Source organism: Leiobunum rupestre, chromosome 5, assembly GCF_980474605.1.
Source record: "Leiobunum rupestre chromosome 5, qqLeiRupe1.1.hap1, whole genome shotgun sequence".
In the NCBI taxonomy this organism is placed as follows: domain Eukaryota; kingdom Metazoa; phylum Arthropoda; class Arachnida; order Opiliones; family Sclerosomatidae; genus Leiobunum; species Leiobunum rupestre.
Genome location: NC_143388.1, coordinates 18576307 through 18603029, shown reverse-complemented (window position 1 = coordinate 18603029; position 26723 = coordinate 18576307). Strand labels below are relative to the sequence as shown.

At 37.8% G+C, this 26723-nt stretch overlaps 1 protein-coding gene across 1 annotated transcript; it reads left to right on the top strand.

The window, feature by feature from the left end:
* Window positions 1-21023, top strand: LOC149943715 (uncharacterized). Its single transcript, XM_090176161.1, has 7 exons — window positions 1-5187; window positions 9264-9367; window positions 9955-10033; window positions 11183-11390; window positions 11520-11737; window positions 19463-19719; window positions 20816-21023. Exons 1-7 carry the CDS (start codon window positions 1-3, stop codon window positions 21021-21023), a joined length of 6261 nt encoding a protein of 2086 aa, XP_090032287.1.
* Window positions 21024-26723: the final 5700 nt, after the last annotated feature.

Below are 26723 nucleotides of genomic sequence, written 5' to 3'. Positions count from 1 at the left end.
ATGACGGAGCCGGCAGAAGAAGTGATTGCGGCCGCCAACGCCGCGTACCAGAGGGTAAAAGCCAGCCGGACTCCCATCCGGAGAGCCATCACCGTGGAGACTTCGAAAGTAGAAACGCTCATCAAAGACAAAAAATGTACGATCGAGCAACTGGAGGACTTACTGGCCATCGTTCTTCAAAAAGAGGAGGAAATCATTCTTCTCGACCAAAAGGCCGAATCGCACCTCGATTCACCAGCGGATCTCGAAAAGGAGGCGAGCTCGACAATAACTTACAGGGACAAAATCACCGTCGCCAAATCCAAAGCCAACCGGAAAATCAACGAGCTCCGAGGCTACGGAACGACAACGTCCATCCCTTCGAACCACGGAGGAAACCTGCAGCTGACGACGCCAACGCTGATCCCACCACCGCAGATCATCTCGGCCACGAAGCTTCCCACCATCACGATGCCCAAATTCAACGGAGACATTTCAAAGTGGTCCAGTTTCTGGAGCCAATTTCAAGCGGCGATCCACCGAACGAACTTACCAAAGGTAGAAAAGTTTACGTATTTGGCTTCGTATTTAGAGGGGGAGGCGGCTAGTGTATTAGATTTCTTAGACGCGTCAGAGCAAAACTACGACGACGTAATAAAAATGTTAGAAGACCGATATGGTAGAAAAGATCTCGTAATACATAGATTAATGAATAAGTTATTAGATATACAGTCGGTTAAAAAATCAAATGATGTAAAAGCGTTGCGCACCCTGGTTGATACGTGTGAGGGAACAATAAGAAGCTTAAGAAATCTAGGCGTAGACCCAAAAGTAAATGGTACTTTTCTCTGCCCAGCCCTACTACGTTGTCTTCCTAGCGATATTAGGCTAGATTATAGTAGAACGAAACCCGCCGGTGACAATTGGGATGTCGATAACTTGATAACGTTCCTTAAAAAAGAGGTAGAAAATCGGGAGGTCTCTGAAATGTTAGGACAGGGGCCCCAAATTATAGATAGTTACGCGAAAGTTCAAAAAGAACAAAGTAGGGAAAAATCCTACCCGGAAAAGTTTAAAAGACAGCCATCGGCAACCGCGCTATCGGCTGTAGTCCCCAACGAAAATGTGTATTGCATTTTTTGTAAAAGCACCCAACACTCGTCCACGAATTGCACCTATCACTCGATCGAGGATAAAAAACGCCTATTAAAAGATGAGGATAGATGTTTTAATTGTATTAGAAAAGCCCACCAAACCAAAAATTGCCCGTCAAAATTTAAAGGGTGTAGAAAATGTGGGAGGGCCCATAATATCGTAGTGTGCGAGAAAAATGAGTCAAATTCCAAGAAAAATCGAAACCCCCCTAAAGAGGGCGAAAAGGATAAAGAAAGGGGAAGGGAGGATTTTACTACAATGCAGGTGTCGGTAAACAGCTCTCAAGTAGCTACTTCAAATACAGTTTTGTTACAAACAGTTCAGGCCCTCGCGGAAAACCCCGAAATGAAATCAAAAGGAGAAACAATTCGTTGTTTATTAGATGGGGGTAGCCAATTGTCATTTGTACAGGAAAGCTTATCCCGTAAATTAAAATTGCCCGTAGTTGGTAAAACTGAAATAGCGGTTCATGGGTTCGGGACTAGTAAAGCCGCGGAAGTAAGTCGGCGTATTGTTAGGCTAATTCTACGTAACAAAATTTACCCACGTGAATTTATAGAAATTCAGGCCGTAGAAGTCCCGTTCATTTGTCGGGCATTGTCTAAACCACCTTGTATCGAAATAGAAAATTATCTCGAGGAAAAAGGCCTACAGATGGCCGATGAATCGGAAAAGGGAACCCTAGACATTAACGCCTTAATTGGGGGTGATATTTATTGGGAGTTAGTTTCCGGTAAAATTGAGCGTTTCGGAAAAAACACCGTCGCTTTAGAAACTAAATTTGGTTGGGCCATAACGGGTCCCGTAAAAATAACAGGTGTAGGACGAGAAACGTACTCGACCTTGCACGTTAGTGTGGAAGAAAATCAAGTTAATGAAACGTTAAAATCGTTTTGGGAGATTGAGGCTATAGGCATTCGTGAAAAATCTAATGACCCACCCAATGACGAAGAAATCGTAGAAGATTTCGAAAATAGCATTGAATTCGAAAACGGCCGTTATAGCGTTCGATTCCCCTGGAAAATTGATAGGGAAAACCTGCCCAATAATTTTGAAATCGCGAAAAAACGCGCGCAAAGTTTAGCTAGAAAACTTGGGAAAAATCCCGCTCTTTTCAAAGAGTACAGAAAAGTTCTTCAAGAACAGTTAGATTCGGGGATTATCGAGGAGGTACCCCCCGAAAAGATTGACTCGAAAAATTGTCATTATGTGCCCCACCAGGCGGTAGTGCGAGATAGCAGCGCCACAACAAAGGTCCGAGTCGTTTTCGACGGCTCCGCCCATGAAGCGAACTTACCCTCTCTAAACGACTGTTTGTCGCCAGGTCCTAATTTAAATCCTGATATGTTAGGCTTACTCTTGAGATTTAGAAACCACAAAGTGGCTTTGTTAGCCGATATAGAAAAGGCTTTTTTTCAGGTGGGGTTAGCGGAAGAAGAAAGGGACGTAACTCGGTTTCTTTGGTTTAAATATGACCAAGAGGGAAAAATAGATCAAAATTCATTTAGGGTGTTTAGATACAATAGAGTTCCTTTCGGGTTTTCACCCTCCCCGTTCCTTCTCGCTGGAACAATTAAGTTCCATATTAAAAATTACCAAGAAACTGACCCCGAAGTAACCGAAATTTTAGATAGGGATCTCTATGTAGACGACGCTGTAAGCGGAGCCGAAAATGTCGAAAAGGCTTACAAAATATCAGTTAGGATGAACGAAATTATGGGGGACGCGAATATGCGACTAAGAAAGTGGAATTCAAATTCGCCCGAGCTCAGACAAATGTGGGGGGAGAAAGATAAAAACGCAGGCCCCATTCCTATTTTCTCTAGTGAAAATAGTTCCGAAACTCAAAAGGTGCTAGGCTTAAATTGGGACCCCGAAACTGATACCTTTTCATTTAACTTGTCAAAATTAATGAGTTACCTAATAAACCTCAAGAAAACGAAGCGGTGCATTTTGAGTTCCGTTTCCCAAGTATTTGATCCGATGGGGATTTTAGGGCCTTACACAATTAGGGCCAAACTACTGTTCCAAGAGTTATGGAAAATAAAAAATTTGACCTGGGATGACGAACTTCCGGAAAATATAGGAAGGGAGTTTGAAAAATGGTGCGAAGAACTACCCGAATTAAGAAAAACAGCTTTTCCCCGGTATTATTTGAATGGGTTGGAGGGCGAAATAGAGTCGAGAGAGCAACACTGCTTCTGCGACGCCAGCTCAAAAGGTTACGCAACCGCGATTTATTTTAGACTGACCACTAAAAGGGGGGAAGTTAAAACTGTACTGGTAATGTCAAAAACCCGCGTGGCCCCGCTGAAAGATAATACGATTCCCCGTTTAGAGTTGATGGGGTGCGTTTTGGGTGCCCGCTTAGCTAAATACGCTAACGAACAATTTGAAAACAAAATCTCAAAAACGTATTATTGGACCGATTCAATGATAGCCCTTCACTGGATAAAAAATAACTCGGAGGATTGGAAACCGTTCGTTTCCAATAGAGTCCGCGAAATCCAAAATTTAACTAACCTCGAAAATTGGGGTCATTGTCCCGGAACTAGTAACCCAGCCGATTTACCAACTAGGGGCTTAAGCACGAAAAAGCTCAACGAAAGTAAATTTTGGTTTGAGGGTCCGTTATGGTTGCGGGATCCCGAAAGTCATTGGCCAAATTTTCCATCCACCCCCTTAGATTTATCTAACGACGGGGTAGACGCTGAAAGGAGAAAGGTAGCGATGGTAACCACTCGCGATGATCAAAATTTAATCCAAAATCTAATCCCTTTAGACCGCTATAGTAAAATAGATAAATTATTCCGCGTAACAGCCTGGGTTAAGCGCTTCGCTAAAATGTTGAAATGTAAAACTAGAATTAAGGGTAATTTAACCGCTGAAGAGCTAAACGAAGCGGAAAATCTATGGGTGAAACATATCCAGAAAATTGAATTTAAAGATGAAATAATTTCTTTAGAAAACAAACAAGAGGTTAATAAAAATTCGAAAATTGTATCTTTGAAACCATTTATTGATAACGAAGGTTTGCTCTGTGTGGGGGGCCGCTTGGAAGAAGCGAAATTAACGTATAGACAAAAACATCCGATTATTTTGGGAAAAACTAGCCGTTTCGCCTCCCTGCTCGTAGAAAGAAGCCACGCCCAAGTGCTACACTCTGGTGTAAACGGCACAATCACGCAAATTCGCGAAAAATACTGGGTGATCTCGGGTCGCCAGTTAGCCAAACAAGTAATAAATAAGTGTTTCGAATGTAAAAAATTTAGTGCAAAACCGGGCAAAATGTCGGAAGCCCCGCTACCGAAAGCTAGAATTGACGAAACACCCCCATTTAGTACGATAGGAATAGATTTCTGTGGCCCTCTGTATGTGATTGACAAGTACAAACCAAAAACAATGGTAAAAACATACGTCTGTTTGTTTACGTGTAGCGTGACGCGCGCGTTACATCTTGAATTAGTCGATTCTCTGTCTACCGAAGACTTTTTGTTAGCTATGCGGAGAATGATCGCGAAAAGAGGTATTCCTCAAATAGTGTTTAGCGACAATGCAGCCACTTTTAAAAAGGCGAATGCAGACCTTAAAGAACTTTGGAAAAATATCAAAAATGACGAAATTTTTGCGTTTTTCGGTAAAATTGGAATATCTTGGCGTTTTATCGCTGAAAGAGCGGCCTGGTGGGGAGGTCACTGGGAGCGGATGGTTCGCACTATCAAAAGCACCCTAAAAAAGGTATTGGGTAATGCTCAATTAAATTTTGCCGAAATGTCAACATTAATCGCGGAAACCGAGGGAATGATAAATTCCAGACCCATTACGTTTGTCTACAATGACGTTAACGAACCATGCCCACTCACTCCCGCTGATTTCTCTATCGGTAAAAGAATCACCACCTTGCCAAATCAAAACTTTAAAGATTTAAATGTAAATGCCACGCGAAAAGATTTGATACTAAGATTAAAGCATAGACAAAAGGTACTCGAAAGATTATGGAAAAGGTGGCAATCAGAGTACCTGTTAGATCTTAGGTCGGCTCATCACAGTAAGGTAATTAAGCGGGAAACCATATTTAAAGAAGGCCAAGTTGTTCTCATTCACGAGGACAACCGACCCCGTCAAAATTGGAAATTGGGTTTAATTACAGAAGTAAAAATTGGCCGTGACCAAAAAATACGTTCCTGCTTAGTTCGTACTGGAAATGGAAACGTCATACGACGTCCCATACAATTACTGTACCCCCTAGAAATTACTAGTGATTGAAATTTAAAATTGCTTAAAAATTACTCCCTTTAATTTGAAAAAAATGTTTAAATTGAATTGTTTTTGGAAATACTAACGTATTTGCCGGGGGAGTGTTAAATATCTTTGTATTTGTGTAATTAGTTTAAAATTGTGTATTATTGTTTAATTGAAATGTGTTTATTATTAATTTGTAAAATGTTGTATTTTTTTTAGTGTATTATTTGTTTTAAAAATGGCAATATCCATGGAAAATTAATTCGAGAATTTTCTTTTGTAATAATTTTCTTTTGTAAAATGTATAAACGCGAAAGTGCCAATCTGGGTTTTTCCGTGGCGAAAACGTTGAGCCATCCCTGCCTTGCAAACCCGAAAGACGAAGACCGGATATTGGAGGCAACGGGGGGCGGCTCAATGGGACCGTCCTAGTATTTAGGGGAAATACCCCATCCTTTATAAAAACAGAATGACCAGAAACGTCGTAAAAACTAGGTGAGAGAAAAAGCTCGCTCGGACTCTAAAGAGTCAACCCTCCTAAAGGAGGAATTTTTAGTTCAAAATAAAACTTAACCCTTTTAAAACCAAAAAGAAGTCTCAAATTATCTTAAACAAAATAAGAAAGTAGGCTCGCAAGTAGATACAGTTAAAGATCGCTTTAGGTAATTTAGTCCTATAAAACTCTCAACACTAACTGCAAAAGTTAATAATTATTTAGAATAATATAAAATAAGAAAGCAATTGGATAAAATAAATAGCAAACCAGGTAAAGGATCTATATAATAAGATATGCATATCTAAATTGCACTATTTTATAATGAAAATGTATCTTCAGTCGAGATATGGATTGACTAAGCCCCTTCCAGATGGAATGTTACCGCTGTCGGTGACAGGTTCATCGATATCTGGGGAGGGGGAGACTCAGCTGAAAACATTTTATCTCGATATTAATTAATCCTGGGTTTTTATTATCGTTTTATACTGGAAAAAGTTTGAAGGGGTTGTATTAAGAAAGTAGAAAAACATTTTAGTTTTAATTCATTCCGCCTGTCATGTCACATGACCCTTTACCAAATTTGTTATAGAATAGTGTTATATTGTCTAATAATCAGTGGCGTACCGAAGTAGTCGGATTAAGGGGAGAGTAGCAGATCTAAGAACTATATCCGAAATTTTTGAAAAGCGAGAGTTGGAAAGAGTAAAGATTTTTTTAGTTGATTATCTCTGTTGAGTGTTGAGTGAGAGTGGAACTCTAACAATCACTATCGATTTTGCACATTTCTGCAAACGACCCCTCAGTTTACCAACTATACAAAACTTTGAAGGGACGCCTCTGGGAATAAAGATTATAATATAAAACTTATTTTAAGGCATTCACAAAGCTAAAAAGCCTTCAATATGTTTTTCCAATTCTAATATGCTTACTCTAGCAGGGTGCCCACAAGATGAAATGCCTAGTTTCAGCGTTCTTTATATTAGCATATAGGGAAAGATGACCCTAATAAAGAGCCAACAATGAAGATGGCGTCAACGGTCACCGTCGATGAGAATTTTAAGGAAAATATTCGTCCTGTCACTGATTAAAACAATTAAGATAGATTAATGATGAAAACAAACTAGTATTTTGAAATGTAGGCCCGCCCGCAGAGTGAGAGCTTGTTGTCGAACAAACCATCCGGTCGCTCACCGGGAAAGAGATCCGTCAGCTTTAAAAAAAATAATTCACTCGCTCGATTAGATTTCTCTCGACTCTGGGTCAACGCTCTCTAGTGGACGAACTATTTGCCCACTAGAGACCTCTAGCTGGCTCACTTTTAAGCGCCGCTTCTCGCGCGTCGATCGGCCTATCTTGCTCAACGCGCCGTGAACGATCAGTGATTGAGATAATTTCTCGGCAGTCGGCGGCTTGAGCTGATTCAGTTTGGCTTTTACTTAAAATTAGAAATGCTCGCTCTCTGCGAAAGAATTTTCAATCATAAGCGCTCGCAAATTTGGCCCACCTCTGTATTAGTTACATAACTTATAAGTTTCTAGTAAAAATAATTATTTAAAATTAGGTAGAAATTGTTTTAAAAATCAAAAGGCTAATAGTGTATATTTGGTGTGGTAACATTGCTTGAGCTGATAGATCATTTGTTTACATCCGTCCATAGCGGCCATTTTGGCTGGTCACCACTTCAATTATCACATCTATTTAAGTCTACCATTATTTATATTTATTAACTCTTTATTTTAATTAAAAAATATTCTTACAAGACTATGGTCATAACTAAATACCAGTTAAATCAGTATATTTTGAGACCTTTGTTACGTAAAAACACAAATTGAGAAAGTTGTGGCTGGTAAGATGGTGCTAGGTGCATCATGGTTAACGTTTTATAAAGCTCTGAATCGGAACGGAAAATTAAGCGGTAAAAAGCAGCGATCGAATAATGATGGATGGTTGGAATTCACTTGTTCGTCAGTACATCACCCATCCAACTGAACCAGAGGCTACTGAGTGTTTAGAAAACTTTTAAAATTTTAAAATTTAGCATTGGATATATTCCTTTTTTGGTATGAGAAAATTAATCAGTACATTTTGTAACATGGACACTGTATCTCTAACCAGACGGGAAAAGCCGCCTTAAAGAGGTACCCCCTCACTGTCCGTTTGCGTCCTACTTCGTATTAACTGAAGTATTCGCAGGGTCGCTAAGGTCATTCGAAAGAATGTAAACCCCCATTTCAAACGGAACGTTTTGTCGACCACGTGACGAATTATATGGCCTTGACAGCCCGAAACTTTCAAAATTCTTGAACCTCCCCCCTTTACAGAGAGACGGTGGCGGTGGCAGGTGATTTTGTATGTTGGAAGCTTAACGGTTCAATACTGAGATAAAAACTAACTATTGAAAAGGGTTTCGATGCCTGTTTATTTGAAGAAATTCACACGGGCTTTGCATAGCAACTAGTATTAATTTTTATTGTGTGCTTGTATTTTTCAATAAACATGACACCCGATGACGAATTATTAAAGCATAGACTGCAGTCCAAAGGGCCTTTTACCATGGTTTTAGTATCGTCCAATCACTTCATGTTCCCTGGTTTATCGAAAAATTATAGGCACAAAATGCTTTATCCTTTATAACTACTCGCCGAACCGTCTTAGAATTGCTTCCGAAACAAGCGCAGCCGAACAGAGTTTACAAATTACAATAGGTATCTTCGCTACTTGTTTTTATCAGATGATGACTCAATTAGGTATATAACTAGTTAGTTAGTGGGTTCTATAAGTCGTGTGACCGGGGCTTGAATATATCCCATTTATTAAGATAATACCTTTTTATCTAAAGAAGATAAACATTGTACTGACTTAAGCCCAAAAGTTGCAAAGAAACATTTCTCAACCGAAACAACTTTTCTGAGTAGAAATTGGATTTTTTCATTTTATATTTGTGACATATGATACCTTAGCCTATTTACTGACGAGAGCTGTATTTGAAGTAAAAACATTACAATTACCGCACATATGAAACGATATCCATTCCCGTTTAAAGATTCTTATCAATTTTATAATTTATCCCCATTTCCTACCAGATTGAAAACCCATACTCCACCATTACCGGGCTTAAAATTACTTCTTCCCTCCATTATAAAATATAAAAATATATCAATTTTTTTGGTGCCACTTCACGCGATATTACCACGGTTACCGTGTCTAATTGTAAAATCCCGTTTCCAACAGCACAGAAATGGCACTTTAATAAAGGTATTCAGTGAGAAATGTGAATTCTGACACCCTCATAATCGGTTTTGATAAAAAAAGCATCGCTAAATACCCATAAAACTCTTTTACATAAAGTATGAGCTTTCACATATTAAAAGTTATTTTTGTCTTTTTCCAGAAATTTCCTTGCGTTTATAATTATTCACAACAAGAAGGAAATTATGAACTCAGAGGATTTTGTATTAATGTAATTCAATTGCTCGCTGATATTCTTGGTTTCAGGTTCGTCGCCTGCTGAGGCTTCAATGTAGGGTTTAATATAGGTGGGATTGCGTGCTTAACGTTACTTACGTGTTTTAATATATAACTAATATCAGAAGTAAATACAGTCTTACCTTAAAAGATAAGTATCCTTCTATGCTATTCCAATCAGCCTCTTTCAAAACGAGGACGCGTACAAAGCCTAACAGCTTAAAAAATTTACATAAGCATAAGTCCATTAAAAACTACGCTTACACGTATACATGTATGAGAAATATTTTATCGAAGCAATAGCATTTGACCCGCATTATTTTTTCTTCTTAAACGTCTTTCTAAAAAACATGATTTAAACAAGTGACATTAGCAGTAGAGATCATTCTCGTGAGTGATTTTATATTTTACTGGTAATATTTAAATCGCTGTTATCATGAGAAATATTATTATGTAATAAATAGAACTAAGGAAACCTTTTTTCTTTAACTAAATTAGCTGTTGAATTGCAGCTTCCTACTAGAGTTTCGGTATATTTTTTTATAAAAAAAATGTTCATGATCGAAACGATAAAAATTCGTGGAACTGGTGTATTAAGATATACGATATTTTCTCAGGTATACACCTAAAATATACTCTTCTTACGATGGATCCAATATATCCAAACCAGGATTGATCGGAGCATTAAAGAATGGTGTAAGTTGAACTTTACTTTTAATTATTTATGAATACTGGTTGTGCGGGGTATTACTATGACATTTTGTTTGCTCCATGATTAGGTAAGAAACGATAAATTAAATTAAATTAAAAAATAAATCGAACGAAACATCAATAAATAAATTAAAAGATTTGCCTAGTGGTAAAATAATAAAAATAATATTTATTTATTGTGGAAAACAATTTCGTAGTTTATATTAAACTGGCCAAGTCGTAAAACAACCTTAAAAATTAGGTTATTGTAAATAAAAATTTTATTGAAATAAATTTTTTATAGATGTTGGAATAGCCATAATAGCACTTTTGCTCGAAAGTAACTGCTCCGATTTCAAAAACGTTTTCCAAGAATTTGGTTAAATTAAAAATTTTAGCTTAAACAAGTTATAAATGAGAAAATTGGTCATTTGAGATAAATAACGAAATTGACCTCAGGAAAACTCAGTGCAACATACTGTGCATATTAACAGTTTTTGTCATAAACGTGCTTAAACTAGTTTGCATAGAAGGTTCTTAGGGAATAAATGCATAATATTTCATTTTAAATTCATTAAGGATTTTAATATATCGGCAAGTTACTTACTGATGAGTGGAGAGCGAAGAAAAATGATTTCATTTAGTCACCCAGTCGATAATCTTCAAATAACGACTGTTATAAGACAACCATCACTTTCGGTATGTTTAAAATCAAAATGGCTTTTTAGTTACTATTGGTTTCTGTGAATAGAAAAAAAACAAGCAACCACAAAGATTGCGGTCTAATACAATTCATTTTGGTGGCGAAGGGGAAATTTAAAAATTATGAAACTAAAGACACGTCATACTTTGAAATTGAAATTTCAAGGTAATGCATTATATGTTTTTGCTCAAATTATGTTTTACATTAAATCTTATGTTTACGTATTTTCTTTTAATATTTAATTTGCAAAGCTATTTAAGATCTTAAAAATGTATGAAGGTTCCTATTGTATAGTTCGTTGATAAAATGTTAATTTAAGAATTTATTGATTTGGACTAGAAGAATAATCTATTTGAATGCAATGGTACATATTTATTTTCGTGCGAAATAAACAAATTGTTCTATACCTTGTTATTATCTTTAAATGACGTAATTATTATCTCATTTTTCAGAGACACAGTTACAGCTCTTTTATGGCGTACTTTCGTATTTTTCATATTGACGTTGCTCTTCTTATTATTGGTTCTTTGATCTCGTCATTTCTTGGTTTATACCTCTGTTCCATCTACAGTTCAAACCGTGAACTGATATCATCTATTGGACACAAAAACTATGTTGGTTTCATCAGTTTAAATTTAGTTGGAATGTTTTTACAACAAGGTATGTTGATGATATTGATAGGTTTGATATTAGTTGACGTCAATATTGTAGGCCTTTTCCCATATTATATGTAAGACAAGTTTGAAATTATTAATCAATTGAATACTGCAAATAGTCTTAATGGTTTAGGTTCGTCAATATCGCCGACATCGAACTCCATTCGGTTGGTTCTGTGGTCCACGTGGTTCACCTCCGTTATGCTCTTCCTCGGTTTTGCGTCCAAAGTGACGTCAGTGAAAATATCTCTAAATAGGAAGAGTCCATTTCACTCTTTCAAGGGTTTGTTTGAAAACAATAACTATTACATCTTGATGCGAGAAGAAGGCTTAGTGCATGGTCTCATAAAGGTAAAAATTTATATTTAAGTGCTTTAAACTTGGACGAATAAACTACCTGAACCCGAAATAAAATAGGGCGATTGGTTTTTCACGGCAGCGCCGCTTGTAGCGCCACGGTGTCCGTCATTAGAAAGGTTTTAATCAAATGTTGAAACTTGCCAATTAAAAAAGGGAAACACGTTAGACCTAACGCCTTTAGCTCCTTGGAAACATTTGTTTGTTAAAATTAATATTTAAATGCAAGCATTTTTACCTCTCCGAGGGGACAAAGTCCCCTAGGAGGGGTTATACAATCACCGTGTCGGTGTGTGTGTCTGTCTGTCGGTGTGTGTGTGTGTGTGTGTGTGTGTCTGTCTGTGTGTGTGTCAATATTCTGCGAACGCGTTACCGGCGGCAAGTCCAAAACGCGTTACCGGGGGCAAAGTCCAATACAGATTACCGGTGAAAAAGTCGTGAAATCGCGTTTAAAGGTTGGCAAAACCACCGTCTGACGGTGAGCGTTAACCAAGAAAACGCAGCGATACCCCGTCCAGAACCAAGAAGAGAAACAAATTCGCCAGTATGTACGTTACCGACGTGATAAGAAATCACCAAAAAAATCCCGCTCTCTGGATCCCCAATGAAGCTGACGGAACTGCCGCCCGACGTCCGCCCCCGGTTCGAGTTTCCAACTACCAGTTTGATAGTGCCCGCCAAGGTAAACCCGTCGCCGACAGAAATCCTCCTCAACCCACCAGAACCAACCCCGAGACGAGCCAAGTGAAGACCATCGTTATGCTTCACGCTACAGTCCCAGACGATGACAACCGCACCAATTCTCCCCGGCTAACCCCCTAGGAAGGGCAAATAATCAATTCGTCCCGAATTCCACCGCCCACGTACCAGCCGGGCCGCCATGGAAAACCATCCTCCACCATCCCACAACTCCGTACTATCGCAAACCATGACGACAGACCCGAAAGAAACCTATGTTCTAAGTCAACCCGTCGATAGACCCCGATATCAACCATCAACCGTAATATTGCCCCAGCAATTAATACCACAACCAACGGACCCCAGATAGAACCGCCACCAACCATGTCTCTCATTATAGAAAACAAGCTATAAAGAAACCCTTCCCCATTTAAAAACTTTCCATAAACCCCATTAAAAAATAAACCAAGACCATCAGAAGATAGCCCACATAGAACCTTGTATAAAAATACTAAAACCAGCCCATTCACCATAGGAAAGACATTGCGGAAAAAAACTCCAAAACTTACGATCAGCGGAAAAAAAAAATTATCTCGGCGGTGCCTCCAAAAATGCAAGGGTGTGCTGAGTTTCAACAAAGAGTTCGCTTATGAGTTTAAAAAAAGAAACAGTTTTATTCACAGGATACCAAGTTACAATATTGATTTCTAATCCCGAAGTGATCCCTCGTCTCCTTCTTCCCGCTGTTTATATACACAGAAAAGATCGCGCCGTTGGCGACCTTCGACCACCCGATAAGACCTTGGCCAGCTGTCAGAAAACCTAGGAAAAAAGGGGGAAAAAAGGCCTACCGAGGTTTCCCATATAGGCTCCCCGTTACAAAGTTGCGGTTGCGTAGGGTGCGGTTTGGTTGGTTCTTTCGTTAACGCTCACCGTCGCGTCGGTTTCGGCTCAGTTGTCATGGGAATTTGTTGCAATGTTTATCTGTGGTGTAGGAATGTTGAATTTGTTTGTTATGGCGGTTGTGAGTGTTGAGTTTGTGTTATGGCGGTTGTGAGTGTTGAATTCGCATATGCGTCTTTGCTCTCCAAATTCTTCTTATAGACTTTTGAGACGGACCGAGTGCTGAGGGTTACGATAAACGTCTCAACGTCCAAATGGCAGGGTTTCCACCAATTGTTTACGGTATGCGTCTTACTATCAATTTGCGATCGCGTCGGGCGGGATTCGAACCCAAGACCTCCTGTATGACAGGCGGACGTTCTACCCCAGAAACACCGACACTTATTTCGTTTAATCGAAAATTAGACCTTCAGCTTCATCGGAAGCGTATATTGCTAGTTAATATTTAATTTCGGTGTTTATTAAAGCCCCCATTTTTTACGTATGAAAATTTAAAGGTCAAATCTTGTTTTAGCGCAGTCAGCAGATACGATAAAGGGTAGAACCCGTTAGTTTTTTGTAATTTATTTAGTTTTTTCAGTCGTATATTCTTATCTATTGTGTTTAGCGTATTGGTTTTCAAGCTTAATAGTTCATTTATGAACAACATATCGAGTTGGTCTGGTTTTCAACTCGGTTGTAATTTATTTTAAACGTTTTCTCGACTGATTAAGATGTTTAATGCAGTTCATCAATTGGGTTCGTATTTATTGGTAAACGTTTAGACAAGTGGCTTTCTGTGCTTTGTGATTGGTAAGTTTTTCGCGTCTTGTTAATAAGTTTTTTGTTGGTTGTGGATATTTGGATATCTACGATTCCTAATGCAGTCAGTGATTTCCTGGGTGTGCGAGTCATTATATGATATTGGAAATTGGACGGTATTGGTATTTTTCATGCGGTATGTGTCACAACGTCAACAGGATGTCTACGGGTCGTCCACTACCAGATATCGATATTCTACGGTATCTTCATAAAGGGCGAACGTTGAAATAAAATGAGCGTTAACGATGCGGCAAGTATTTCGTAAGCGAGAAAAATACAAATACCCTCTGTAGATATTTCTTTCATTAAAATTGGATTCGTATTATATTTAACTGCTTAACTTGTACCGTAAATAGGGTTAAATTCAATTGTGCATTGTTTTAGTACGTCTAACTCACTGTTGTAACTACTTAATTTATAATATTCTGAATAAATTAAAATTGGTCGTTTCGTATCAATTATTTTAATTATAATTAAAATTTTATACCGGGCGGGATTGAACCGGGATTACGTTTTTAGTAAATAACTCTGAATGGGGGAGATATATCTTTAAGGGTAATCTCGATAAATTAATACCGCTAGGGACTATTCTTCCGAGGAGAGGTATATTTTGGCTTGCCAACTTGTTTTTATTAAATAGTTTAAAAAATCTTAGAATTGTTATGCAATGGTGGAAGAAAATTTAAAATTATTTTGGGAACATGTTAAAGGTGATGCAGTAATACCATGTACGTTTTCAACAAATATTTAGAAATTGTGTCAACCACAGTTAGATATCTGATTGTCCTAAAAAATATTTAAGTAAATTTAAGTTAGGTTCTTGGAACCAATTAGGAAGTCAAATTTCAGACTGCTACTTACCATTCTTGGATAATTACTTTAAACGAAGCAACATTAATTTCAAGCAATTTTCTTCACACCAACGTATTAAGATTAAACTTAATCCTAGAAAAAAATATTCATTGAGTAGGGAAGACCTTGAAGATGAACATTTTGGAGTTATAACAATAAGTAAATTTGATTATTACTTTATATATATATATATATATATATATATATATATATATATATATATATATATAAATAAATACATAAATAAATATTATAATTATTTAATTAATTATTATTCATTTTGGTTATTCAATGTAAATAATTCTTATTTTGAGCCAACAAACTTTATTATTCAAACAAGAGATTTCAATCTGATTTTCCAGTTCAGAAAATTTCGGTTGTTCTGGAGTTGTGTGATCTGGTTTTTTTATATTCGGAAAACTTAATATTTTTTCACTTGTGCGTGATTTTAAATGTAATTTAAGTGAACGAAAATGTTAATTTTATTATTGTTGAGGCAGGTAACTTTCGTGTAACATCTTTAATTCTTTATCGTACCTACTATTTTTAAACTTTCGCTCAAAGAAATAATAACCTTAAAACAAGTTGGCAAGCCAAAATATACCTCTCCTCGGTAGAATTGTCCCTAGTGGTATTAATTTCTCGAGATAACCCTTAAAGATATATCTCCGCAATTTAGAGTTATTTGTTAAAAATATTAACCCATTTCTATCCCGCCAGGTATAAAATTTTAATTATAATTAAAATAATTGAGACGAAACGACCAATTTTAATTTATTAAGAATATCATAAGTTAAGTAGTTACAACAGTAAGTTAGACGTACTATAACAATGCACAATTGAATTAAACCCTTTTACAGAACAAGTTTATCAGTTAAATATAATACGAAGCAAATTTTAATGAAAGAAATATCTACAGAGGCTTTTTGGAATTACTCGCTTACGAAATACTTGCCGCATCTTTAACGCTCATTTTATTTCAACACTCGCCCTTGATGAAGATACCGTAGATATCTGGTAGTGGACGACTCGTTCACTTCCTGTTGACGTTGTGACGCATACCACATGAAAAAGACCAATGCCGTCCAATTTCCAATATCATATAATGACTCGCACACCCAAGAAATCATTGACTGCGTTAGAAATCGTAGATATCCAAATATCCACACCAAATGTATTTACAAGAAGCAAAAACCTTACCATCAACAAAGCACAGAGAGCCACTTGACTAACCGCCACCTCTTAAAGCAATTAACGTTAAATTATCTCCTTTGAATTAACAGAACTATATATAGGTCGTTAAGAAAGTGGACCACCCACAGGGTCTACCCTTTAACCCTCTAATCTCGGCTGACTGCGCTAAAACAAGATTTAACCTTTAAAAAATACCAGATTAGGCCTTCATAAATTCATTAATAAAAAAAGACTTTATTACCTATTATGCTTACGATTCCTGTCTTAATTTCAGTGAATCTAAGCAGCTATCGGTGGTTCTGTGGTAGAGCGCTCGACTGAGAAGCCGAATGGTCTGGGTTCGAAACCTGGGTGGCGCATTTGTTTTTAATCAATAGAGAAACGCTAAATTAGAATTTCTTCGAGGCAATAATTTCAATTTCAATTCTATTTCAATTAAACCAAAATTTCGTACTCTATTAAATACGCTTCCGATAAAGCTGAAGGTCTAATTTTCAATAAGGCGTAACAAGTGTCGGTGGTTCTGTGGTAGAACGTCCGCCTGTCAATCAGGAGGTCTCGGGTTCAAATCCCGCCCGATGCGATCGCAAATTGATACTAAGACGAATACCGTGTACAGCTGGTGGAAACCCTGCCATTGGACGTTGAGAGGTAGCATTACACTCAGCATTCGGTCCGTCCCAAAGTCATTAAGAAGAAGTTGGAGAGAAAACGCCTATATAAACACAACAGACTCAACATGCACAACCATCAGAACACAAACACAACAAATTCAACACTCACAACCTACGCATAAACATTACAAAAACGTAATACACCAAACCGTCACGACGGTGAGCGAAAAAACACCATCCAAACCAAACCGCAAATGCATCCGTTAACGCTCACCGTCACACGGTGGTTTTGCCAACCGTTTGAGAAACTGCGTACGCAGTGATTACACTTTGCACCGAAAATGCGAACGCGTTCGCAGTCCTGACAGACAGACAGACCCACAGACCCACCCACAGACCCACCCACAGACAGACACGGTCGTTGTATAACCCCTCCTAGGGGACTTTGTCCCCTCGGAGAGGTAAAAATAACATTAATGATATTACTATGTTTATAACCTGCATTGCCACCGACCTTCTTGCACCATTTGTGTTGGCATTGGCTTTGGATTTTATCAGTTTGACCAATTCCATTTAACGATGATGGGAACATAAGGAAAATTGTTTGAGTTTGTTGAATTTAATAAAAACTAACACCTTTCATATCACATTTACACGCACCATAAGAGCAGTGGATGTTAGGCATTGATAATATCGAAACTTTTTAAACTATTATCCCTGAAACTAGATATCTCCAATCTTAGAAAACAGTAAAGGGAACTTCATACTTCGATGCAGTAGCTGTATAATCCTAAAACCTTTCCAAAAAGCCTAACTTCTACTAAAAACCACAAAGCAGACGATCGAATCCGGGTCATCTGTGGTTTTGTATATTAAATTTATTATCGGTAGAAGCGCTGGCGGCCGATGAAATTTGAAGAACTGACGTTCATGCTTATGATTTGGGTCCTGTAGTTTATTTGTCGAAGCTTTAATTCACATTTTAAATTACTAGTCTACGCTAAAATATTTATCTCTAAAAAAAAATAAAAAATGCCTTTTTTCACTCAAAATACCATTTCTGTTATTTAAAGCGTTGCCCTGGAACTTTGTGTTCAAGGAAATATGGAATTGAACCGTCTACACCCGTCTTACCTTCCACTAAGTGTTGGATCGAATGTGATCAACCGCATATCCGTAGGATGAATCGTTTCCGAGCTATAACGGAATTTACATTAGAAAATTGATATTTAATCCTCCAACAGTGTCTTTAAATGTTTTTTGCTTTGTTTTTAATTAATTTTTAACAGTATTGTATTTGAATAATGTTTGCTACCAGAAGCATGCTAAAATAATCGGTGACGTTGCAAGACGTCATACTGATACTACTCTATAGTCGCGCCATCTTAAAAGTTTCTACTTAACTTTTTCTCTTACCTGGGCAGTAGATCCCTAAAAAATATATTTATTTGTATACCCTGTATTAATTTTTCACTCAATAAAAATATGTTTGATTGCAACAGCTCCGTTCCTGTTTTTAAACATCTCTTTATCAATTATTGTAAAAAACATTTAACAATACTGATAAAAAAAATAAAAAAATAAGAAACAAAAACCTTTTCAGACACTGTTGGAGGATTAAATGTCAATTTTCTAATGTAAATTCCGTTATATACGATTCCTTCTACGGACTCACGGTTGGTCTCATTCGATTCGGCATTAAACAATTCGTAAAATCCGAAAGTATGGTCGGTCCTGGCCGCAATCTTGATCAATATTTAGTGAAATTTCGAAAACACCACTAGTTTGAGTGTACTTTTGGTCATAACTCCGAGACTGTTATTCCTAGCGCCCCACGGTGGGTCACATTCGAATAAGCGTTAAAACGATACCCAACCTGACCGGAGTTCCAAATTTAAAATTTGGGGATATTTTTTGCATATTAGAGAAAAAACCACGTAATTCGGTCATAACTCGACGGATTTTGTTGCTGGAGAGCCCTTTATGGGCCTCTTTTACCCGTTCTATCTAGACTGTCAAACATTTTGAAAATTACAACAATTTCAACTAATATTCATTTCGATAAATATAAAATAGATGAAATTATCCACTCTGGGATCATGCGCGTGTCACTATGTATGCGTCGTAGATTTTTCCCTATTGTGGTGTATTCACGAGACAGCACGCTCTCACCTATACTTGAAATCAGTGTTCCCTGTGGCTACTTAAGTGGTCAGCATTAATTAGTAATTAAAATCCGCAGAGCTTTGTTAACAGGTCAATCTAAAAGATCGAGATCACAAACCTAATGAATTTACATTCTTTCTAAAAATAAAAAATTCCCGTGTTTATTTTTACCAATAGTTAGTATTTGGTTTCCATGCTCTTTAAATTGTCCTTTTTAATTTATTGACCAGGGTCCTTTACTATCGTTATTATCTATATATAGTACTCTGTTATATTTGAAATTCAATTTCAAAATCAATTTTGTTCATGTAATTCATTGTTATTACTAGTCTTTTTATGTTACTCTAGATCACTGACAGATAACTAACAAACTCACGTCTCATAGCACATCAGAACGAGCACTTAATCTAAAAGTCTATTTTTCTGAGTTGGTTAATATTCATTTTGAATATTGACCACTCAATGGCTTGAGTTGTTTGCGATTATTCATAATAGCACTCCTTTTTTTCAGCATAATACAAACGATTCTTTAAAATTAATCTTCGAAGAGAGACTGAGGGACAAAAGCGCGTATTTGGTGCAGACCATCGAGGAAGGAATGAATAAAGTCAAAGAAAACCAACAGAACTATGTCATGGTTGCTGAGCAAACAGAAATACAGAATCTCTTCGATTGTTCGCAATTCCTGATGGGTCCGACACTACATCACGTTGACGTTCATTTTGGATTTCCCATTAAGTCCGAGATACAAGATTCCATAGACAAAATGTAAGTCTTAGAAATGGTTTATTATTATTGAGAGTGATATGATTGTGTGGAAAAATGGAAGAGTTCATAATAAAATAACAATGAAATACATTTTTATTACGGTGCATAATAAATTTGCCCGGATTTATCCTCCTGTAAAGCTCATTTGGTGTTAGTTGACTAGGGATCTTGGATTTCTAAAAATTGTTTACCAGTGTATAGAGGGAAAGTAAACAGGGTGTTACGGATTAGTTTGACACAAAGTTTAGGGTGTGTTCTTTGGGTCCTAATGAAACAAAAATATCCAATGAACATGGATCCCAAAATGCTTTGTTTCAGAGTTTTACGCCCACAACAACCAGGCCCCAAAACAACGAAATAGCTTGTAATGTGATGTTCGGTATATTGCCTTGAACCCAATTGTTATCATTTATTATTAATTGTTTTTCTAATGGTGAAGTAATAAACACAATAGCAAATGGCAAAAGTACATAATTGACCTACCAGAAGTGTGCTAAATCCTACAATGACTTTATAAATACCAAATTCCAAAGAATAATCTTTTATCGACACTGTAAAACATGGTCAGAAATTTTGAAAATAAGCAACTTGTACGAGGTGAATCCGAATTTAAATTATTTTCCCCAATGGATGATGGGAAAGTGTTCCTTTTTTGGAAAGCGCGCAAGTGCGAAAAACGAGTGTTAAGAAAACTGTTGAAGACACGGAATGGTACTGATACAGTTTGATTTGCGTAAAGCTTGACCACTTAGCCTAGGCAGAAGAAAAAAATTACACTAACAATATCACACCGATATGTACATTACTTACAAAGTTAAAAAAATACAATTACCATTATATAGGAATAATATGATTAAAAATTACGACTAAACATTGATAAAAATCTCCAAAATTAAATACAATTAAGTACACAATGATAATTATAAAGTATATATGCAAAAAATAGATTGATAAATTTAATTTTCAACATCCACTGCCAATAGAGGTAAATTGAATGGCGTCTGCGTGAACGCTATTTACGCCACTGGGAGGCATTGCTTGTTTGTGCGTTTATGTATCTAGTAAAAGCCTGTAATACTAAACATTTCTTTTGCAGAATAGTCGAATTAACTGAAAGTGGACACCTGCGTCGTATTTCGAAACGTTTATTTCCCACTATCAAAAGAAATTGCAGATTTCACTCGAATGTGTCCTCAGGCATCGAAGAAACTTTAGGGATATTCATTTTGGTTTTGAGTGGCGTATTTTTAGGTTTACTTTTATTGTTGGGAGAAAGGCTTTTCATGAAACGAAGGAAATTGTAAATCTGTAAATTAATATTTTGCTTATCTAAATTCTTGGTTTTAAAATATTTATATTCAAAATGTGTTTGCTTTTATTTCGCATTATCGAAATAATGAGATATCTTCGGAGACAATAGTGAAATTAATATCTACTGAAACAATGTTTGGTCATAAAGAATTGTACACCAACTAGTACCAAAACTAACATATTTAACCCGAAGTAAATAAAACAAATAATGGATTTTCTTCTATATTTTTTGTATTGACTCGAAAAATATAACTCTAGGGCCACCCAGTAGTGACTTCACGAATATCCTTCGCTTAAATGCATGGATATAAGTAAAGGCTTACGGAATATCGCAATGGTTTTTTTGTAAAATAAATTTAGATTCATGGTTTATTAATGTTCGACTAAAGATAATCGAAAAGGGTATTAGACGAGTTTTTTCCCCTACGCTGTTGAGCTTCAAAATTTCCATGTATGATTTTAATTTATTAATATTAAAGCAATTCTCTGATTATTTTTCATTAAAAATATTTTAATTTTAAATCATTTTTCTTACGACTAGTTTTTGGCTGAAGTGAATGTCTATGAATTAAAAGTAAGGTTTTTGTCACTGAATTTCTTTAGCCTCGCCCCGTACGGACAAGTTCGGATAATCTCTACAACCAACGCAAATCTTGGACGAATAAACTATGTGGACCCATGGGAGCTCGGAGGGAGGGTGGCAAACGCAGCATCTGCCCCCCTTAGATGGTGGTTGCTCCGTTCCCCCTCCCCCCTCAGATCAGACTTAGCTCCCCGTAAAATGTTTGGTTTTCATACCAAGTTAAGTTTTGAAATTTTAAGATATTAATTTTTTTAATAAATTATGCAGTACGGTCGCAAGTTTTGAGTAGAAAGAGGAAAAATATTTTCCGATAGGTACTGATGACGAATTTTAACTTAAAGTACTAAACCAGGGTACAGTAAAGAGTCGACGGTACGTTATTTTTTGGACAATACAATTACAAAAGTAAGGCATATAAACAAATGAGCAAACTTGTAAAGGAGCTGGGAGCTGCGAGCCGGAGAGTGAACGAAAATAGCCCCTTGTTAAATTTTCATTAAATCTATTTTAATTTTTTTTTTTCAATTTAGCGAGTTTTCGAACCCTAGTTCTTCCTAAAGATAATTATCCCCACTGTTATACGCTACAGTGTTACCAAATATCTCACCAATGCAAGCGCTCCATAGAAGTTTCCTATTTATAAAGTTACATTAGCTATAGATTTTAGAATTGAAAATTTTTTATCGTCACAATTTTGAGGTATCCGATATTGACAGTTTGGCGAGTTAGGGAAGTTAGGAAGTGGTTAGACGAAGCATTTAGAAACGTAAGAAATTTAATCTATTATCTAGTTTAATAAAACGTTTTGAGAAGTTAGAAATTTGTTGGGATTTGAAGTATGGATATACGAAATTATTTTTCAAACAAAAACTTAAAACCCCCAATGACAAAAATGAAAATCAAAGTAATACGTTCGTTTCGGAACGAAAAGCCAACACCCTAGTTGGGAAATATTGGGATCAACGAAATGCTCACGTAACCGATGATCTAAAAATTCAGATTTAACGTACAAAAGCAATTTACCAAATGTGGATAACGAATCGAAATCAAAACCAAAATGTACTTTTTGCTGTCAGCGGTTGACTGAATATTCGAATTGGCTCGTATACAGAGTGTCTTAATTTGATCGGCCCAGGCGTTATTCTCAAAAACTATAGTTGCTAGAAATGTGAAATTATCAGGATATACTCTCTCGAGGAGGACCCTTTTCTTTTGGAATTTTCAGAAAAATCGTGAACTTTTTCACCGTTTTGAAATTTTTATTTTTTGAACGATAGGTGTTAGACGGACCATTTTTCATTGAAATAATACGTCATGAACAAGTTGGTACTACCCAAAAAGGTTTACGTCTCATGAACAAGAAAGAGAAACCTATCTAATTTGAAATGATCGTATGTTTGTAAATATGAAAAAAGGACTGTTTTTTAAGCCAAATCATTTTAAATAATTTTTTAGAGAAAATACAATTTACATAGTAGAATTCCAGAACTCACGCGTCTTATTTGGGGCAAGAATGTTGCAAGAAGTCCACGAAACCGTCTAATTTATGCCAACTGAATTTCCCACGTGTTTTTTATTTTGCACTACTCTGTCGCTTTAAGTGTGGCTCCATTTTAGTTTTTAAAGAGACACAGCTTCGTTTTAAAATCATTCTTTGAACGTACTCCATTAAAATAAAAAATGCCTCGTTATATCTGTGAACAGCGGTCCAGGATGGTCGAATTATACTACGAAGATGGTCAACGAAATGCATGCGAATTTAGTCGATTATTTCAAATGTTGTATCCAGACATCAGATTGTTGTATTTATATACCCCGTGCACCGCCAAAGCATTACAGGGGTTACTCATCATCTGTCCTGGCCGAGCCGTCGACCTGTATACAAAGATAGGAAATGCTTCCTAAAACACGTACACACAACGGTATACACCCGTATACCTGAGTTCGTCAAAATTCACAACGATATAACGCATTACGCGTTCAAGATCGTTGATCGTTTCGTTATCCAGATTATGGAGTCCATTCTCGCGGATTGGTCTCCTAAATAAATGGTTCGTTTTAGGACAATTACGAACATAGTGCTCCGAGTCTGCTACCAGAGCACCGCATATGCATTTGGGCGATGCAATATGACCCAAGTTGAACAGGTAAAGTGGGAACTTACCGTGTCCACTTAGGATTTGCGTCAAATAGTAGTTCGTGTTGAAGCTACCATAGACCTTAGGAAAGTAATTCTTAGTTACCTTTCCTTTCTCACTCTCATCCCTCGACTCCTGCCACCTTTGAGTCGTCACCTCCTTGAGCCACCTTTTAATCACCAACTTAGTTGGCTTCATCTCCTTCTCCTCGGGAAGATCGGTTGCTGACCTTGCAAGAAAGTCAGCCCTTTCATTCCCTGCACACCCAGTGTGCGACTTTATCCAAGTAAAGTTGACTTGAGTCTCCATCCGTTTTAACACCTTACGGATATCATTGCATAAACCATGATTGTTTTTATGATTGCTTATTGCGTTTATAGCAAAAAGACAATCTGTAAAAACCGTTGCACCATCACCAGGACGTTGACCATGTGTCCTTAACGAGCAAATACCCTCATGTATTGCTAAGAGCTCAAGAGAAAACGCATCCACCTTACCATTAATGCGAGTGACCTCGTTGTACACTTCCACACCATCTCTGTACACAGCAAATGCCACTCCGGCACCCCGACTGGATAACGAACCGTCAGTAAACACCTCTATCCCATTGCCATTGGGTAGTTGCTCTGTGATGTTTATAATGCTTCTAACCGCTGGGTGGTCCTCCAATGGGTCGCCTGGGTAGAGGTAGTTACCACCACGTAACTCCACCCCACAGTGCTTACTGTCTTCTCTAAAAGAAAAGGATCTGAACAAAGCAGCTTCCTGACTCACCACCAGGTCCAACGGTTGTATACCAGCAAGGACCCGCAGCGCATCGCTCGAGACAGTCCGGTAAGCACAAGTAATACGAAGGGCCGCAATTCTCTGTATTGAGCTCAACTTCCTCACCATCACACTATTTTGCGTGCTCTGCCACCAAGCACCGCAATCGTAAGCCACTACTCTCACGATACACCCATTGTAGATAGTCCTTAACACTTTATGGTCAAGGCCCCACTCAACCTTTGCAAAACAAGCAATGCTTTGCACCAGCTTCGTCACCCGGACACTTACTTCCTCGAGATGAGGAAGAAAGGAAAGCTTGCTGTCGATGGTGACACCGACAACTTTCAACTTGTCAACGTTTGCAATGTTGACGGCTCCCATCTTATAGATTGGGAGCCTTTTCATTATGGATTTTGCGGCGAAGGTGATAGCCGCCTCCTTTTTAATGGAAAAACTCAGCTTATAGACTTGGCTCCACTTAGTCAATTTATCCACGATCACCTTACGCCTGGACGTGCCCCAAAATAATGACTGCAAGTCATCCGCGAAGGCTTGGATTAGAGAATCCTCTGGATACTCAATCCTCAGTGCGCTATCCATAACCACATTGAATAGCAGAGGTCCACTGCATGCACCCTGAGGGCAGCCGCGGGTCAGTACTCTCCGTACACAGGTACTACCTGCCCTCACCACTGCAACTCTATCCTTCAGATAGTTAACATATATGTTCTTCGGACACTTAAAGTTCCTTAAACCGTGAAGGATTCCTGGCAGTCATCCAAATCACCACACTGCTCTCCGTGCTGTCCGTGACTTTGAAAACGAAGGCAACGTGAATCACAGATTCCGGGGATCTGGCCATGACAACATCAACATGGAAGACACAGTCATCGCCTACTTTGTCGCCTACCCTCGAGCAAGCATAAGAATGGCCTGCTCTGATTTGGACTTGTCAAAATACTACGTTTGGAGTGTCCTTGACCGTCATAACTATCATCCATTTCGTGACACGCTTCACCAAGCACTTAACGATGGTGATCAGCGAATTCGGCTGATGGATTTCTGTAACTAGTTTTGAACTATGGCCGACGGAAACGAAGATTTCCTCCGTTTGATTCTTGTGTCCGACGAGTGCTCCTTTGGGAGAGATGGCCCGTTTAACAGCCAAAATAACCACATGTGGAGTGATGAAAATCCGCACTGGGGATTTCCTCGCCACAATCAGGTACAATTCCGTTTAAAGGTCTGGGCTGGTCTTCTGGGAGATCGCGTTATTGGGCCATTTTTTTCTTCCACGTCGACTCAATGGGCAGAACTACCTGGCCTTTCTACAAAATGAAGTCGCAAACGAGTTGGAAGGTGTGCCATTTGTCGACGTCCCACGCCTTTGGTTCCAGCATGACGGTGCACCTGCCCACCAAGAAAGACGTGTCGTGCAGTACCTTAAAGTGTTGGTTGCATGAAATTTTAGCTATGGCTAATTAATGATTCATTAGAAAGAGCATACATTTTATAGCAAGTACAAAAAATTGCATCAAAATCGGTTAAGTGGTCTTTGAATTATTATAAAAAGAAGTCGAAATGGTGGAAATCGAGGTTTTCGGCGAATTTCCCGACTTTCTCGGCACCCATGACGACTTCTACAAGTAAACAGAATCCTTAGACTTCAGTTCCTTCTATTTTAGGAATAAAACTACAGCTTTGATTTGCCCCAAATTGCTCGTGCTACGGAGGAGAGAAATTCGCCGAAAATTTTAGGATTTAGAGGAGCGAAATAGGTCAGTTTCGGACTCAAAGTTAATACACTTAGGCTTGGAAATTTGTTTCGATAATGACATTTTTGGAAAGAGAACTTCCTGGGCTTCAAAACAAGCCCGCATTCATTAATTTTTATTACTATCGATTTTTCGTGTAACCAACACTTTAACAACGAGTTCCCTAAGCGATGGATAGGCAAGAACGATCCAGTTCAATGGCCTCCGAGGTCCCCAGATTTCGCACCGCTGGACTTTTTCCTGTAGGGATTTGTCAAGGAGGAAGTGTATAAAACGCCTGTCACTAACGAAGAAGATCTACGGCAGAGAATCATCGCAGCGTTCCAACTCGTAACTCCCGAGATGGTCCGTGCTTCGTTTCAAAATATACTTCATCGCGCACGGATTTGTATTGCAGCGGACGGTGGAATTATTGAACCTCATTTAAAA